This window comes from Tympanuchus pallidicinctus, unplaced genomic scaffold (genome assembly GCF_026119805.1).
Source record: "Tympanuchus pallidicinctus isolate F22 unplaced genomic scaffold, pur_lepc_1.0 scaffold5, whole genome shotgun sequence".
Taxonomy (NCBI): domain Eukaryota; kingdom Metazoa; phylum Chordata; class Aves; order Galliformes; family Phasianidae; genus Tympanuchus; species Tympanuchus pallidicinctus.
The window spans coordinates 26,941,184-26,956,885 of NW_026294769.1; the positions used below are offsets into that span (position 1 = coordinate 26,941,184).

Consider the following 15,702-nt stretch of genomic DNA (forward strand, 5'->3'; position numbering starts at 1 on the left):
TTATTTTCAACGTGCACTTTCTTCTTCATGCATGAATCTTTTCCTGCTACTATTTAAACCCCCCTGAAACTCAGGGAGATTGTCATTGAGAGCAACAGCATTAGCAGAGGATCTACCTTGTGTCTGAAGTGCATCTCACTCTGCCATTAGATAGGGCTCCCTGGATGTAGCTGAGTAGTGATTTGAATGTGGCTATTCCCTAACACACCCAAATATGAAAGCAAGGCATCAATCTCTGTTTATGCCATCACAAGGAATGCTGTCAACATCATGAGATCATCACAGGAAATTCACATAGCAAAAAAGTAGGGGATGAATAACACAGATACATGAAGGCTTCTATGCAAATAATCTTCATAATGAAAAAGGGGATGTCTCTTCCAACCTATGCTGCACCAAAGAAGAAATAGCAATTGCAAATGAAATACAGAGTACTTGTATTTCATTAAAATAAGGAAGGAAATTCTGTCTGCCCTCTGATAGCTGTGCCAGCTGAAAGTGAATTTATGGCATAATTGAAATTACATTCCTTGTCTGCTACTCACTTGCTTTTGCTGAGCGTCATTACAGTGAAGCAATTTATCAAGTTTTATATCTAAAAGAGCTGTTCTGTTTCCACAATCCCACCCTTTGTACCACTGGCCTATGAAAATCTGGGCATTATAATCTTTTTCCCCCTCCTGGTTCCCTTTCACAAAAAAACCACAGTAAGAACTGTGATGGAAAATGCAGACAGTGCCTACAATCCCGGCAGTTATTAAATCTTCTCAGAATTAAGACATACTTTTGCTGCTACCGCTAAATTTTCACTTTGAGCATGGCTCCAGCATCCCTTACTTTAGCAGCGTTTAGTAAATGCTCCCAAAATACCAAAGAGCAGAAACGGCCAGAAGAAGATAGGCAGCAACATGCAGCAACATGCAACAAATAGAAAGGCAACCTGCAAATGGCCAGGGCAGGGCACTGGGATGGCTGCAAGGCATTCTACAGGGGAGCACTGGGTGCTTAGTTCCCCCTGATGTCCAGAAGCAGAGGCAAGGACATATATTCCCTTCCATGCCTCGTGGCAGACAAATGATTTACACAGCTGCCACCACAGGCAGAAGTTGGCGGGTTGGATGGTGTCCTTGGATGTATTATTGCAAGAACAGGCTAACTGCACTGATTACAGTGGAGAGTGGCAGGTCTGTGCCAAGGAATACAGTCTGCTCATCACAGCACTTTTTCTACAGCTGTTTATGAACAAATCTGATACCATACTGAGGTTTTGGGACCAGCAATCAAGAAGAAAACTAAACAGACTGACTTTGAAGGCCTGCTTGTTCAGTGAGCCCCAGACGCTGCTTTACATACAAGTTTCAAGAACAGAAATACTCTGCTAAACTAGCATGCTCAACCTCACCAAATCGAAGCTGTAATTGGTTACCTGTTGCCATGCAGCTGAATTGACAGTCTGGAGCAGACAGAATAGTTCTGTAGATGGGGAAGTGGGACTGCGCAGCTGCTAGTCCCTGCACCATGGGGCAGAAGTGAGAACTCCACCAGAAGGTGCTAATGGAAGGTTTTTAAATCATGTAAACCCAATGCTTCAGCGTACACACAGTTGCAAGATACTGAAACCTTGACATTTTATTTGGCTGCATTCAAATTACCTTAGCAAACCTCATGGAATTTTTTTTTTGCTATTGAATGCCCAATTAAAGTAACTGGCTTAAAGTAACTAGGCTTGGATGCCTACTAGTAGTTAGATTTCCCTAGACCTGTAAGAATAATGAATTGAGACAAAAAAAACCCCTTTTCATTACACGATCTGCCTCCAGAGATTGCCACTGTTACCTGGGAAGGTCTGACATGCTGTCGTTCAGAGCCAGCTTCCCTTACAAGCTCCAAAGAGGCAGCGATCTGACCTTTGACAGCTCCAGGGATCCAGTTCCCTCATCTCCAATCCTTTGGAAGCATATAGGAACTGTCATCAAGTCTCTCCCATATTTTAACACTCACATGATTTGAATGCTAAAGTCCATTAAGCTTAACATAGAATGATTTTCCTTGCTTGCAAGGTAATGTGGTATTTCAGTGTGCGTATCTTCATCATACCACTATCCAATGCTGCCTTTTTAACATCCAGCCATGGAAAAAACCTTATGTCTGCAATTAAAGAAATAAAATAGAGTGGAAAGACAAGGAGCTATTTTACCACCTTTAAAAGACCTGTGGGTATCGATGACTAAATGGACATCTGCACATTACTGGTCAAATTTTGCACCTCCTAGTAAAGGTGGAAAGATAAACTGTTCCCAGTATGCATACTATACAAGCCCAGTTGTAATAGCCATAACTGCTGTCAAGAACATGTAAATGTACAGTCACTAATGATTTCATTGTTAAATCTTTCATTTGAAAATAATAGTCTGTACTTTAATGGAGAAAATAGAAACTCCATAAATCCTTAATGATGCCTTGTCTCTTTTATGCTGGCAGTGTCAGATGGTAAAAACAATTTTTCTTACAACTGTCAAACTGGCGACCTGGTTTAAGGTTTTAACTCTTTGCAAAAGAATTCAAAGGGAGAGTAGAAATGTTATTATCAATGCCTTTGAAATAGCTTGATTACAGATAATCAGCTATGAGGCACTGTGACACAAGAAGCCCTGACAAGCAAATTAAGACTAAATCAGAAGTATTCCAAGAATTTCAACTTCTCCTCCTCCTCTACAAGCCCCACTCTGGTTATTATTGCATCTCCCTTTCCTTGCAACCCTTCCTTGTTAGACAAGAGTAAAATGAGACCTTGGTGGTGGGAGATGTATCCAAGCTATTTCCTTTCACAATTGCTCCAGCGTTTCCGGAAATCTCATATTATTTCCATTCTCCTCTCTGAGCAACCGAGCCTGACCCAATTGCAAGGCCTCAGGGCAAGGGGTAGGATGGCCATGTGATCACCAAAAAAGCTTCAGAGCAGGAAAGGAATGGAAAAGCTAGCCTCAGATTTAAAGATCAGACTGCAATATGATAAGAATGACAACCTTTGCATTGTAATTAGTGCTCCCGTCCCCATCAATTATGTTAGCTGATGACCTGGAATAAAGGTGCCAGGATCCAATCAACAGTCGCAGTTAAAGCCTGTTAACAGGCTGTCAGCTTCAGTTGCCGGAATGCCTTTATTAGTAACTAGTCCTGCTGAAACATGGAAAGCATTGACAATCTTCATATACTGTGAATTACATGCTGATTGCTTTAAGAAACTTACCATAATGTACAGAGCAACTGAGCGACTTTTTTTTTTTTAATCTTTCTTGATTTGTTGTTTGCTAAGAAAACTCATGCAAGAGTGCTTCTGAGATCTTCCTATTCATATTACTTGAAGAAGTGTTGTACGTCATGTGCAGTATTACACTCTGAATACTTGTGGAGCATTACTTGTGGATTACCATGTCCACAGCCTTTCTGTTACTGCTGGTTCTAAGAAAGCTGAGTGAGGACATGAAGCATGCATGAAGCATGCATGAAACGCCCATGCAGCAATCACAGAATCACAGAATCACCTGGGTTGGAAGGGACCTCAAGGATCATGTAGTTCCAACCCCCCTGCCTAGCAGGGCCACCAAACATACACATTCAGATCAGGTTGCCCAGGACCCCGTCCAACCTGGCCTTGATACTTGTCACAAGGCTCTCCTCTTTGCTTGGAAAATGCTACCTTCCCTTGGAGCAAGAGTCTGACAAATTTTCTCCTCATCTTCTTGAAGTAAAGAAACTACAGTGCTGAAAATCTCCACAGCACATATGCACACTGACAACATCCATGAGTTAAGTACTTGTTTCTTGAACAAGTCCTCTCTGCCTGTGCACACTGATGGACATCCTATTCCAGCTGAGCAGACACAAAACCTCACTCAAGAGTGAAATAACACTCTGCAGGACAAAAAAACCCAAACCACCAAATAACTTTAAAATGTGCTGACATATTGTTTTTCACTTTGCCTGGTCTTGCAGTGTACAGTCAGGATGAGAACGCAAGTGAAAAATCATCCCAACTGGAGAATATTCCTGCAGTACTTCCAGGGAAACTGAAAGCAGGTAGAACCAGAAGCAACATAAAATACCTTTCTGTTCAAGGATTTGTGTGCTTGCTGGAAGCCGTGGCTACGGGGAGCAAAAATTTCTGGCAGCAGCTGTAGAGTAACTTTTTGAGCACAGTATCTCAGCTTTGGGCGTTGCTGGCCTGGGTTGTGCCTGAAGTTCTGCTCACCGCAGCTGCCCCTAGCCTGAAGGGCTGGTTTGCAAACACCAGAGATCTGAGTGTGACTTAGCATCCACATCTGCAATATGCATGGGAAAATACTGTGGTGAAAGGAGCAAACTGCAAGAGTCCCATCAAGGAGGCAACTTCAGAAGGGAAAGGTGAAAAGCTGATACATCTGGCCACCTGAGGAGATGGAGGATGTGAAAAAGGAAGGGTGGCGCACTGGGCACTACAAAATGCATTCCAACACTTCTTCAAAAAATTGTTAATTTTTTTTTTTTAGTACCCTAGTTTCTTGTCCCTTTATTTCCTTTGTGAAGGCTACTCAGAAACTACAGTCACATCCCCTGACAGCTGACCACAGTGTAACACAGTGGAGAACTTAAGAGCTACCCTTTCATAATTCTAATTCACAGAGGTCTAGGCACAACATTAACTTATCTTCTTATCCCTCCATGAGTTCTCTATCTCCTCCATCCATAGATATGGATGGAGTTACAGTGATACTGCAAAAAGGACACCCTTGGAGTGGAAATCTGAGGACTGAATTTTTTCCCCATAATAAAAGACCACCCTACAAACATAATTTCTTAACATCATAACTTTCATAACATAATTTCTTCCTCCACAGGAGTGATTTTCATCATTTCTCATCCTGGTTAGTAATGTAGGACCTAATTCTCAATCCCTCTCCAGACTATTATTAGAACCTACCCCTAGAACAGCCCAGTTTGTGACACCTGCAGTGAAGTGCACTATGTCTCCTAGCTTTGGAGAATCTGTTGATCTGCTAATCAACAGATTAATAAAAGACAACATAAAAGACACATGACCAAGGCACTGGGAAAGCAGAAGGACCAGACTCATTACAACTGAAAGAGGAAATGAAAAATTATCCTCAATTATTTTTGGCAGAAAACTGCATTATATGTGACCACAAACATTAAGGAAAGAAGTAAGTAAAGAATAAAATCTTATCTTTTCAGACTAAACTCTGCCTTACAAGTGTTTTTTATGTCTTAATTGGTTTGTTCACTCCTTGGTCGCCATAAAATCTGCTCCTCTGGCACCAGCAGAATCAAGGGTGAGGTTTTTTTCTGAATGCTGAGCAAAGTATTGTCAAGATGAGCTGCATTTGCCCATCTCCAGCTAAGCCCCAGTTTCTACCAGCACAGAGGACTGTAGCAAAAGCCTGCTGAAGAGATTGAGCTGAACTATTTTGGAGTGATCCCTGAGAAAGAGTCTTTAAATAAACCAATACGTACATTTGGCAGTCTCAGATGGATCATTTTGCTCCCTCTGCCCACATAGACATTATGCTGACATCCCTAAATATCAACCCACTTTATCTTCTTCAGCTAATATAACTAGTGCAAAACCTAAAACATTCATATTCAGACAAGAATATATTAAACCCTTTTCTCAATATTAAAAGCTTTTTCTTTATATATTAAAACCTTTGCTCTACTTGCTTGACTGACTCTGCTTTTCCACTGTGCTTACTGTAGGCAGCAGAGTGAGAAAGGAAGAAACAGCCTCAGTACTACCGTTCAGTCCCAGTATCTAGGAGTTGACTGGGACTTATTCATAGAATCATAAAATGGCCTGGGTTGAAAAGGACCACAGTGATCACCTAGTTTCAACCCCCCTGCTATGTGCAGGGTCGCCACCCACCAGACCAGGCTGCCCAGAGAGCCACATCCAGCCTGACCTTGAATGCCTCCAAGGATGGGGCATCCACAACCTCCTTGGGCAACCTGTTCCAGTGTCACCGCGCTCTGTATGAAAATCGTCCTCTTAATATCTAACCTAAATCTCTCCTGTCAGTATAAAACCATTCCCCCTTGCCCTATCACTTTCAACCCATTTGAACAGTCATCCCCCCTCCTGTTTATACTGTTCCTTCAAACACTGGAAGGTTTTTTCAGTACAATTCAGTCCCTTTCAGTGGCTTCTGCCCAACCTATGGCTGTCTGAATGTCAGGTGGGTGTCCAAGGAGAAACACCGGGCTTTGGTGGTAGCACCAGGCATAGGTAAGCAGGATAGCCCAGTGCTGTAGTGTGTGGCAATGTGTGACAATGTGAAACTTGGCAAGGCAGCCAGGTCTTGTCCCCTCATTCATCCTCTGACAGCTTGAGTAGTGTGATGTTAATAATTCATAAGTTATCTATGCAATAAGTTATATTTTCCTTTTAAAAATGGAGCTAGAGAAGCAAGTGTAAATAATTAATCTGAGAAGAGAAATAATCCATTAACCCTTTCAAAGAAGGACAAAAATCAATACCTCTGGCATTCCAGAACAGCACAGACATTTGCAGGCAGTGCTGCCCCAGGGCTGCCAGCACTGTGTGCCAAGGCCCACTCCAGTGCGGAGCACCACCACTGCAACGCCCACAGCAACACTGATACGAAAGCACCTTTCCCAACATTCCTGTTCTTACTGTGCCAGACTGTCTCTTTTTCTTTTCCACCCAGCTCCCCAGAGCTCCAGATGTGTGGATAAAATTACTGGGGATGTGATAGGAAAGCAGTTGGCGGTCACTCCCCACCAGGCAGCCAAAACGCAGCATGGCAGCTGTGTGTTGCAGGAGCAGCGTCTCTGAGCTCACCCAGCAAATCACCAGTGCTTCTTGACAACTTTAGACTCCCTTTTTCACTCAGATGGAGCTCCCTGCTGTGCGTGGTCCAGGCTGGTTCCTCTGAGCCTGATGTCAGATAGGCGCAATACAGCCAGAGCTTTCTGGATATCACCAGAAAGTGGAAAGGTGAGAAATAGTCTTCATCAGATCTGCAGTATGCTCACTGTGAATATTCCGTCTTTAAATCCCAGCTTGCACTCACCCAATAACGTTGAAAATACACTTGCCCTGGGACAAAGCCTTGCCTACGCTTTGGCCAGCACAAATGGTGCTGTCTTCATCAGTTGGAACGGGATTCAGAATTTGAAGAGCACGCCATATTTTCTCCCCAAAAAACAGCACTTGAGGACTCGCTACTCAATTTTTACAAGACCTTGCAAAGGATATGTTGACAGAATAAGGGAAAATATCAAAACCAAGCCCATATTTTCCCCATGAATGTTTTCTACAGACGTCACACAGGCTATGCTTTGTTTGCACTGTCACTGCTGAAGCACACACGACACACAGCAGGATTATTTTTGGTAACCGGGCAGAGGATGGGGGAAGGATGTACAGCCTGAGCTTCGTGGAGGTTATCTCCATGCCAGCTCCTGCAAGAACAGCAGTTTTCAGTGACTGAAAGCTTTCTGCTATATACTAAGAAAAATACATGACTAATGGGGCATAGAGAAATTTAGTCATTGTACAAAGGTTCTCTTATAGCTATGCAGTATCAGGGCAGTCCTCCAGCTATGGCAGATTTGAAGGATATTTCTCCATACCCAAAGGCCAAGGGAGGCCGAGCAGAGTACAGAGGAACAGAAATGGGGTGACCTGTAGGAAGGCCACCTGCGGAGGCTCTGCTCCATCTGAGTAACAGGGGGCCGCGTTATCTGGGTGATGTAAAACTGGATCTGATAATCAGCATTACTACTGAAATTCCTGACTTCAAATATTATAGTAGGACTGGGAAGCAACATCAGATGATTGCCTGCAAGTGTGGTCAAATAACAAACAGCTATAATATAGCTAGAGCTTGATGGTAGTTTATTTGGCAAATCAGAAATTCAGGTGCAGATACTGCTCTGTGTGCATGCAGTGTTTATGAGAGGCACTAAACATTTTGGCATAAGAGACTGGCACTAGACATTCTGAAAACTGTGGTTTTGTTGAAATGTATGTTTACATTTTCTAAGAAGGAAATACAGACAGTAAATTAGAAGATGTAGTGTTCTTCCTTGAAAAAAAAGCTTCTGTTCACTGAGAGCGCTTCCTGTCTGCTGTGCATTTTGAGTAGAGGCAGATCCATACCCTTGCCTTCCACCAACCCTCAATGTGGGCATCAGCACTGAGCAGAGCATTTCACTACTTCTACAGCTCCTGAAATGCCGTAATGATAATAAATCATTCACTATGGTTTAAGTATTAATTCATTATTTATCATAGAAGAACAAAAAAAAGAAAAAGAAAAAAAACACAAGACAGTGATGCTACAGTAAAATTTTCAGGCAGTTAATGGGTTTTGTTATGATTATTGCAGATGACTTCATTACTTAGAACTGTCACAAGCAGTAACTTCTAAGCAGGGGGGTTACTAAGTCAAGATGATGATTTTGCTCAGCCCTCTTAATGTTATTTGAATTTGTGGCTTGCAGGTCTTCTCTTTGTCCATTTCTCAGAAAATTTCCACCATTTAAAATCACTGCCAACTAAGAAAATGTTTACACCACAGAAATCAGACATTTTGTGTCAGAGTCCTATTTCACCCTTTTCAGGACAGCTTCATTTAGGAAATGATTGCAGAACTATGTGCTAACTTAGTAAATGCACATGAACTCCCAGCTAATGAAAATGTGGGCAGTATTTTCTATAGACAAGTATACTTTTTACCAAAAATAATTTCTCTGCTTCTTGTATATTACTTTGCACTATGCTTGTGTGTTAATACAGTTGAGAGAAGAGACTTCAGACTGAAATAATTTAATCATATGCCGTATGGATTGTGTGCTACTTAATATGCTCAAGGTGATGAAAATCAGGCCATCACACTGAGTTCTAAAAAGCAGTCTGCAGATTTCATTTTGCTATACTATAATGAGAGAGCTATAGTACATTCTTCTATCACAAACATACTCTCTACCTTCAGTGATGTTAAACAGAGCAGTGCATACATATTCTGGAGCAAAACTATTCACAAATAATATACTCAAAATATATTTCATTTCAGGTATTTTTACCATTTTTGAAAGTATCAAAAGCAGCTTTTCACTCTGTTGAAAGGAATATGCATTTTAACAAAAAATGACTTTGTCTTCGGTTCTCAAACTGGGCCTCCAACACCAAGTACTGCAGGGGTGGAGGAGAGGGTAGGCTCAGGTGCGACAGCATCCCCATCAGCAAGTGATCCTCAGATGAGGGAGTCTTGGGAGAAGGCATTGTATTAGAATGTCCAAGGGTAACCTGGAAACTCCCACTTATTGCATGCACTGCTTCTCATCTCTGTTTGTATCCTAGGGAAATGTTAGAGATTACTAACAGCCAATGGATTTCCACTTCTCTCCTCTCATGTGGAAATAAGTGGAAATGTTTTTTCTTGCTTTCTCATGTTGCTTCTGCCTTCCCCTGTAACACCACCAGTGGATATGAGCAGCAGCAATGGTTCTGCACCAAGTGGCAGTGATTCCCCAAGTGACAAGGGCACCTGGCCTGCATCATGACAGCCTGGAAGGCTGGAGGCAGGGATGGTGCTCCCTTCTGCCCCTGCTGCTTCAGTGGCAATACACAGAGATTGTCACCTGCTCAGCATGGCTGTCCCCCAGCAATAAATGCCCCTTTCTTCCCAGTGACACAGTTCTCATTCATTTCTTGCTAAACCACAGCACTCATGTCAGATCTTCTGCAGCTGCTCCCCTAATCCTCCCAAGCCTTTGTCTGCCCATCCCAAGCAGCTCATGATCCCATGGCACAGCTTCTTTCTCTTCCCCAGCTTGCAGCCCAAACCCAGACAAAGGACAGGCAAAAAATACACAATTAGCAGCTGCAAGTAAGAGAACAGCTCACTCCCAGAGAAGCCAGAAGCAGGTCCTGTGCCTTTTGAGCTCATTTCTACTGTAAATAGCAGAGGTGGTTCATTCTTCCCCAGGTACAGAGGTTTAGAGAGAGCGTTATCCTGGGAGATACTACTTGCAAGGGAATTTGTTATCACCTGACACTTTACAAACATGATTTCACACTTGTTTAAACTTCCAGATCATCTACTTGTGTAACATCTTAATTGAGAGACTGCCTCAAGCTGGGGACAGAGGGTAAGAACTGTTTAAGCACTTTCCAGAGTGGGGCCAAAGAAATGAAGGGAAAATGTTCCCTAGAGGTGCCCTCCTGGCTCCAAGGAAGTGACAATTAGGATGGGTTAGCTGCAGAGGGAAGGATGTTCACATCTCAAAGGAAACCCAGGTGCTGTTGTCAAAGTTGAGCTTTTGAGAAAGTTTAGCATGTTTGTAGATGCTCAGGAGAGAGCTGCTACAAGTTTTGCATCAATGTTTTAGAGCCTCTGATTAAGGGAATGTTTTCTGCCATGATTTAAGTAAATCTTAAAATTAGTAGAACTAAGTTCAAGTGTACAGAAAAATAAACTACTGTCTTATTCAAATTAATAGAATTAATACTCAGCAATGCATGAGCTCACATGAACGTAAAAGAATTCAGTTTACTGAACTGGTGGAAATCACTGCAGATTTAAAGCAACACTGGCCTCTCCTTCTGTTGCATGGAGAATATATTTCTCACTTCGTTTTTTAATATAGCTTGTTCAGAGTTAGAAGATGAACCAGTTGCATGACAAGAAAGCTTATCTTTTAGTAACATGTGAGTAGAAACCATTCAGCAGAAATGAGCCATATGTATTCTGCAAGAGGCAAGGGTACAGCAGAAAAAACATTGGATGAGACAATTAAAAAGTGTATGCTAACGAATACAGACGAAAATTTGTAACTACAGTTATATAAGCAACCGGTTCAGATTTGTCCTAACTTCAAAAAAAAATTGATTTTGCATCCCTCTACATATTTACTTCTGGAATTTCCATCATTTTGTCAAAGAAAGGAATGTTTGGAAAGAGTTTTCTGAATGCTTCGTGGTCAAGTTAAATGATCAACTTACAGTGGCATTTCCCATGAGCTGAATTAGGAAACAAGGAAGGAAAAAATGACAGTTGAAGGGATGCTGCTGAATTGATGTGCCAGTGACAGAGTCATTTGTTTTTTAATTCTACTGGCTCTCTATTTCCTCAACTGCTCCTGTTAATAACCTAGACATCTAGATAACAAAAGAAAAAAGCATGCAAACCCTGGCAGTGATGAACATACTTATTCACACTGTGGTGGAACATGGCCTTTGCTTTTAAAGCTCTAAGGAAGCAGCAGCCTTGATAAGTCACAGAAGATCCTAGCAAATTCCTAGAAGGGGCAGCTCTCAGGAACATGGCAATTTTGCAAAGGATGTACTACAAAGAAGCATTCACAGCAGTAGGAAAACTCTGAAGCTCTGGAGAAAGTAATAAGCAGCTGCCACAAAAAAAAAAAAAAGCATCAAAGGGAGGCCCCAAACCAGCTGAAAAGACTGGAGTAATAATAATAAAAAAAGGAAAACTGAAAATGTAGGTGAATGTAATTGTGGGAGAAGAATTCAATGAACCACTTGGAGTACTGCAGCACTTGGAAGCAGACGGAAGGAGAACAACTTGGCACCACCAGTAAAGTTAGGAAATATTCAGAGAAACACTATTATCCAGTAAAAGAAATAGTTTCAAAAGAACCAGTGGAAGTATTTCAGGAAAGAGTGATTAAACTGCACAGTGGGGAAAAAAAACACACCATCAAAATTGGGGGATGGAGAGACAGAAGAAAGGAGAAAAAAAAAGAATAATTAGGGGAAAGGAAAGCTCCATAATATCTTTTGGTTAAGAAAACCGAAAAAAATGAAGTGGCATGATTTAACACAGTGAATGCCAGACTGCTGATGAACACAATTAGAGAATAATGGTTTCTAATTAGCAAACCTAAAAACCAGATAAAATCCAAAACTGCTGCTGAAAAGGCTCATCCATACCTCAGCTCAAAACACATCTATGGGAAATGCTGAGAAAGGCTGCTGGGACACAGACACCTAGGGAAAAATGAGAAAGAGAGAGAGGTGGTGTTTCACCTGTGATCAGGAGGCTCTTTATTGGAATTGTCAGGGGAAAACAGAATATTTTGATGATGACAAGGTGCCAGCACAAAACAAAAGAATCTAGATGCATTTTTTGATAGATCTTGCAAAAGCTTAAGAGAGCACAATGTGAACTGCGAATCCAAAAGCATCTGGGAAGGAAACTGCATTAGCTGCAACGCAGCAGCAGAGCAGGAGATGAGAACACAGCACGGGCCATGACAGATGACTTCTTGTCAACCTTCCTCTTTGTTGTAATGTTGCTTCTATTAATTGCAAAGCTGAGAACTGTTATTTAGTGACTAAGCAGGAAAGCTTATCTCCTATCTACTGAAATTATGCAGTTGGGATAAGGCAAAAATTAATACCCCAGCTAAAACTGCAGGGCTTTCTTGAAGGAGATTAAGAATTTTATCTAGATTGAGTAAATCTGTATTTATTTCACACAGAAAAGTCCAGCTGAAAGTATCACACAAGATAGAAATAGGCACTGGGATGAAAGAATACATACCTCCTCTGAACCTCATAACTGTTTAGGAATTCTTCAAAAGAACATTATAAAAATGAAGGCAGCTTTAAAGAAAGATTGCTTTCAGAGATGTGTACAATTCTGATATGAAAAGGCAATCAATATATATGGCTATTTGCTGCAGAAAGAAATTAGACCTGAGGGAGTTGTATAGCAGGACAAAGCAGAAGTTAGCACTGAATTAAACAGAGAACATGAACATAGACATGACAAAATCTTACTATAGATCAGAATCAGATGAAATGGGCTGCAAGCAGTCAAGGATATTATGGAAAATTAGCATATGGAGACAGTAAGCTGCATCAGGGAGTGAACGCTACCTAATGGGGTCTTGGGCAATGCTCCAGGGCTGAGCAGAAAGGATACTCCTCTGAAGTGCCAGCCTGTGGATAGACAAGATGCACAGGCAGAGTGGAATGGGAAGAAGCTACATGGCCTTTGGGTCACTTTTCTCCTGGCATATAAAGAACTGATTTTACTACTGGCATGACCTTAATAGATTCTTTCAGAGCTTTGTACATATTAAATGTAGATGTAAAGAGGAGTCTCTTCCAGTAGTTATTTGAACACATTTTTTGGGAAAAGAGAACTGGGATTTTGTTGTTGTTGTTGTTTTAATTTGTATTTTTCAGCCATATGTAAACTGCTTTGCAAACACTCTGATATCTGGCACAAATGTCACTGTGTTTTCCAACTTCTGGCTCATCTGTCCTCATGTGACCCATGGAGGATTTAAACCTCCCTCTTCTAACCCACCGTGACCTTGTGACATTTTTTCTGCCTTTCTGACATAACACCAGTCATGGTATGAAAACCCATCTACTGTGACTACTACACCTTATGCTTTACTGTGCACCCAGATCACAACGAATACATCCCATCATTGCACCACTCCTCTTTTCCTAGTTCTCCACCAGTCTTTGCCTCTAAGTATGGGCAATTCTGCTTCCAAAGTGAGGATATCTCACTTCTACTTGCACAGAAGAAGACAGCTGAGTTTTTTGATTTTCCCTGCTCTGCTTAGTCATCTAAGGAGTAAATTCAGCCTGGTTAGAGTTAGTTTGAGAATCCACAATTCACAACCTAGTTTCTCGAGCTGTTTATAATCCCAAAGATCATCAAGCAGTATCTAGCAAACTGCTAGTTGATCAACAACAAACAAGACATTAGGTATTGTGGTGACATGGCATTTCTGTGTGAAATATACACTGAGTACCCTGTAACATGCTATCATGTCCATTAAGCACAGCGTTCACAAACAACCTTGAGAAAGAAGAAAAGATAAAATATCATTCAGTCTTTCCTTTTGTATCCTCCTTAGAGGATGCTATCATAGCAATGCTGATGTTTACAACTGCTGATAATCTGCTCCATTACATACAAAATGCTTCAAAACTCTTATTCTGGATTGCTTCATCCTCGGAACTCAAAACACACAGAGAAATAATATGGAGTTTATTCTTAGGAAACTGAAATGGGCCTTATGCCAGTTGACTTGCAAACATTGTTTGAAAGATTAAAATAACACATAATTGCACCAGCTCTCTAAATCTGACCAGGGCTCAGAGGATAAATGCCTTACCTCATTAAGTTTGAATGTTCTATCTCAATCTGGTTTAGAACTGAGCAGTGGCTGAGAGCTGCCAATCTGCTGTACAAACAAGAGAACAGGAATACTGCTACAGGCCGGGATATGGACATATTTAGTATTTGGCTCTCCTTTACTGTCTCCTGCTCCTAGCTCGCTTGCTCCAAGGATCATCACTTCACCCAGTACGACTACATGTCAGCTCCAATTGAGATGATCCCTCTTCTCAACAGTGTTTCTGTGCTTGAAGTGCAATGTTATTTATATATTACAGACCACATTCCTGCTGCCTAATTCATGCTGGTGGCTCCCACTGTCACCACTGAAGAGCAGCAGCCAAGGCAGCAGCTTGCCTATCCAAGTTAACCTCTCAGGGATGAGTCACGCACACTTAATTTGACTCTAAAATAGGTGGAAGTCCCAGTCTGGGTAAAGGGGAGTCAGATAGCTGGCTGCAAATCAAAGGCAGCTTTGCTCCAATAGGAAGAGGCTGACAGGAGCTGGTTTTAAAATGAGACAGAAGCCCTGTGAGGAGCCCAGGACAAGGCACACAACACCACTCACCTACCCCTCTGCCGTTGGTAAATTACCAACACACCTGAGATGCACAACAAAAGGAATGAGACCTTTTAGACAGTTGCACAAGCAATATCTGCATGCATGTCACACAAGAATTAGTCCTGTGTTCCAAATTTTCCATCTTAGCTACCAACACTCTTCTGTACAATTTTCCCGATTATCGCTTACCTCTTTTAGCTTGTCCAGCTCATTTTGCAGTGTCTGCTTGGATACCTCCACCTCAATGATCTGCTGCCGCAGGGCTTCATTCTCATCTTCTGCTTTAACACGTTTCTCCTCCACACTCTCCAGCTCATGGTGCAGTCTGACAGAAACATCTTTGGCTACCTGGTCAGAAAAACACAAACACGTGAAGAGGATCCACGAGGAACAACACTTATAGAATGTTTCCTGCAGAAGAAAGGATCCAAAAGACAGCCAACAGATTTTCAATTCAATTACGAGACTGCCGATTAAAGGCTCCAAGACTTCTGAATACCAAAATGAATATTCATTTCTAATCCAAGATGAACACACATTTGATTATCCATCCTCTCTACATTATGATAAGGCAGTGTCATGGACAGCAGGAGGAAACAAGCAGATATGAAGGCTACACATCAAAGTCCCAACATATCACACGGATAAAATGAAAGATAGAGTGCTTTATAGTTGACAGGTCATCCATCAAAGCCACATCCATGCAACAGTCTCATCTACCCAGATTAACTTCTCTAGCAGCAATCATACCTTGGCAGGAGTGATAAGAAATCAGAAATATATTCTAGCTTAGGTTTTATGAGTCCAGACTAACATGAAAGAATATTTATTACCAAACAATTCAGAACATTGATTCATCGCAAAATGATGAATTACTGAATTACAAAAATTCAGCAAAAGCAAAGCAAGCAAATTAAGAAACTCATTATCAGGGTTGGAACTTGATCCTTG

At 41.5% G+C, this 15,702-nt stretch overlaps 1 protein-coding gene across 10 annotated transcripts in view; it reads right to left on the reverse strand.

Moving 5' to 3' along the window:
• The window catches only part of MTCL1 (microtubule crosslinking factor 1), a 99,977-nt gene that overhangs the window by 72,601 nt on the left and 11,674 nt on the right, over positions 1-15,702 (reverse strand). For all 10 annotated transcript variants that reach the window (XM_052703725.1, XM_052703723.1, XM_052703722.1 and 7 more), the window contains exon 3: positions 14,941-15,095. In XM_052703725.1, coding sequence (XP_052559685.1) covers positions 14,941-15,095 — 155 coding nt within the window. The remainder of the gene's footprint in view (positions 1-14,940; positions 15,096-15,702) is intronic.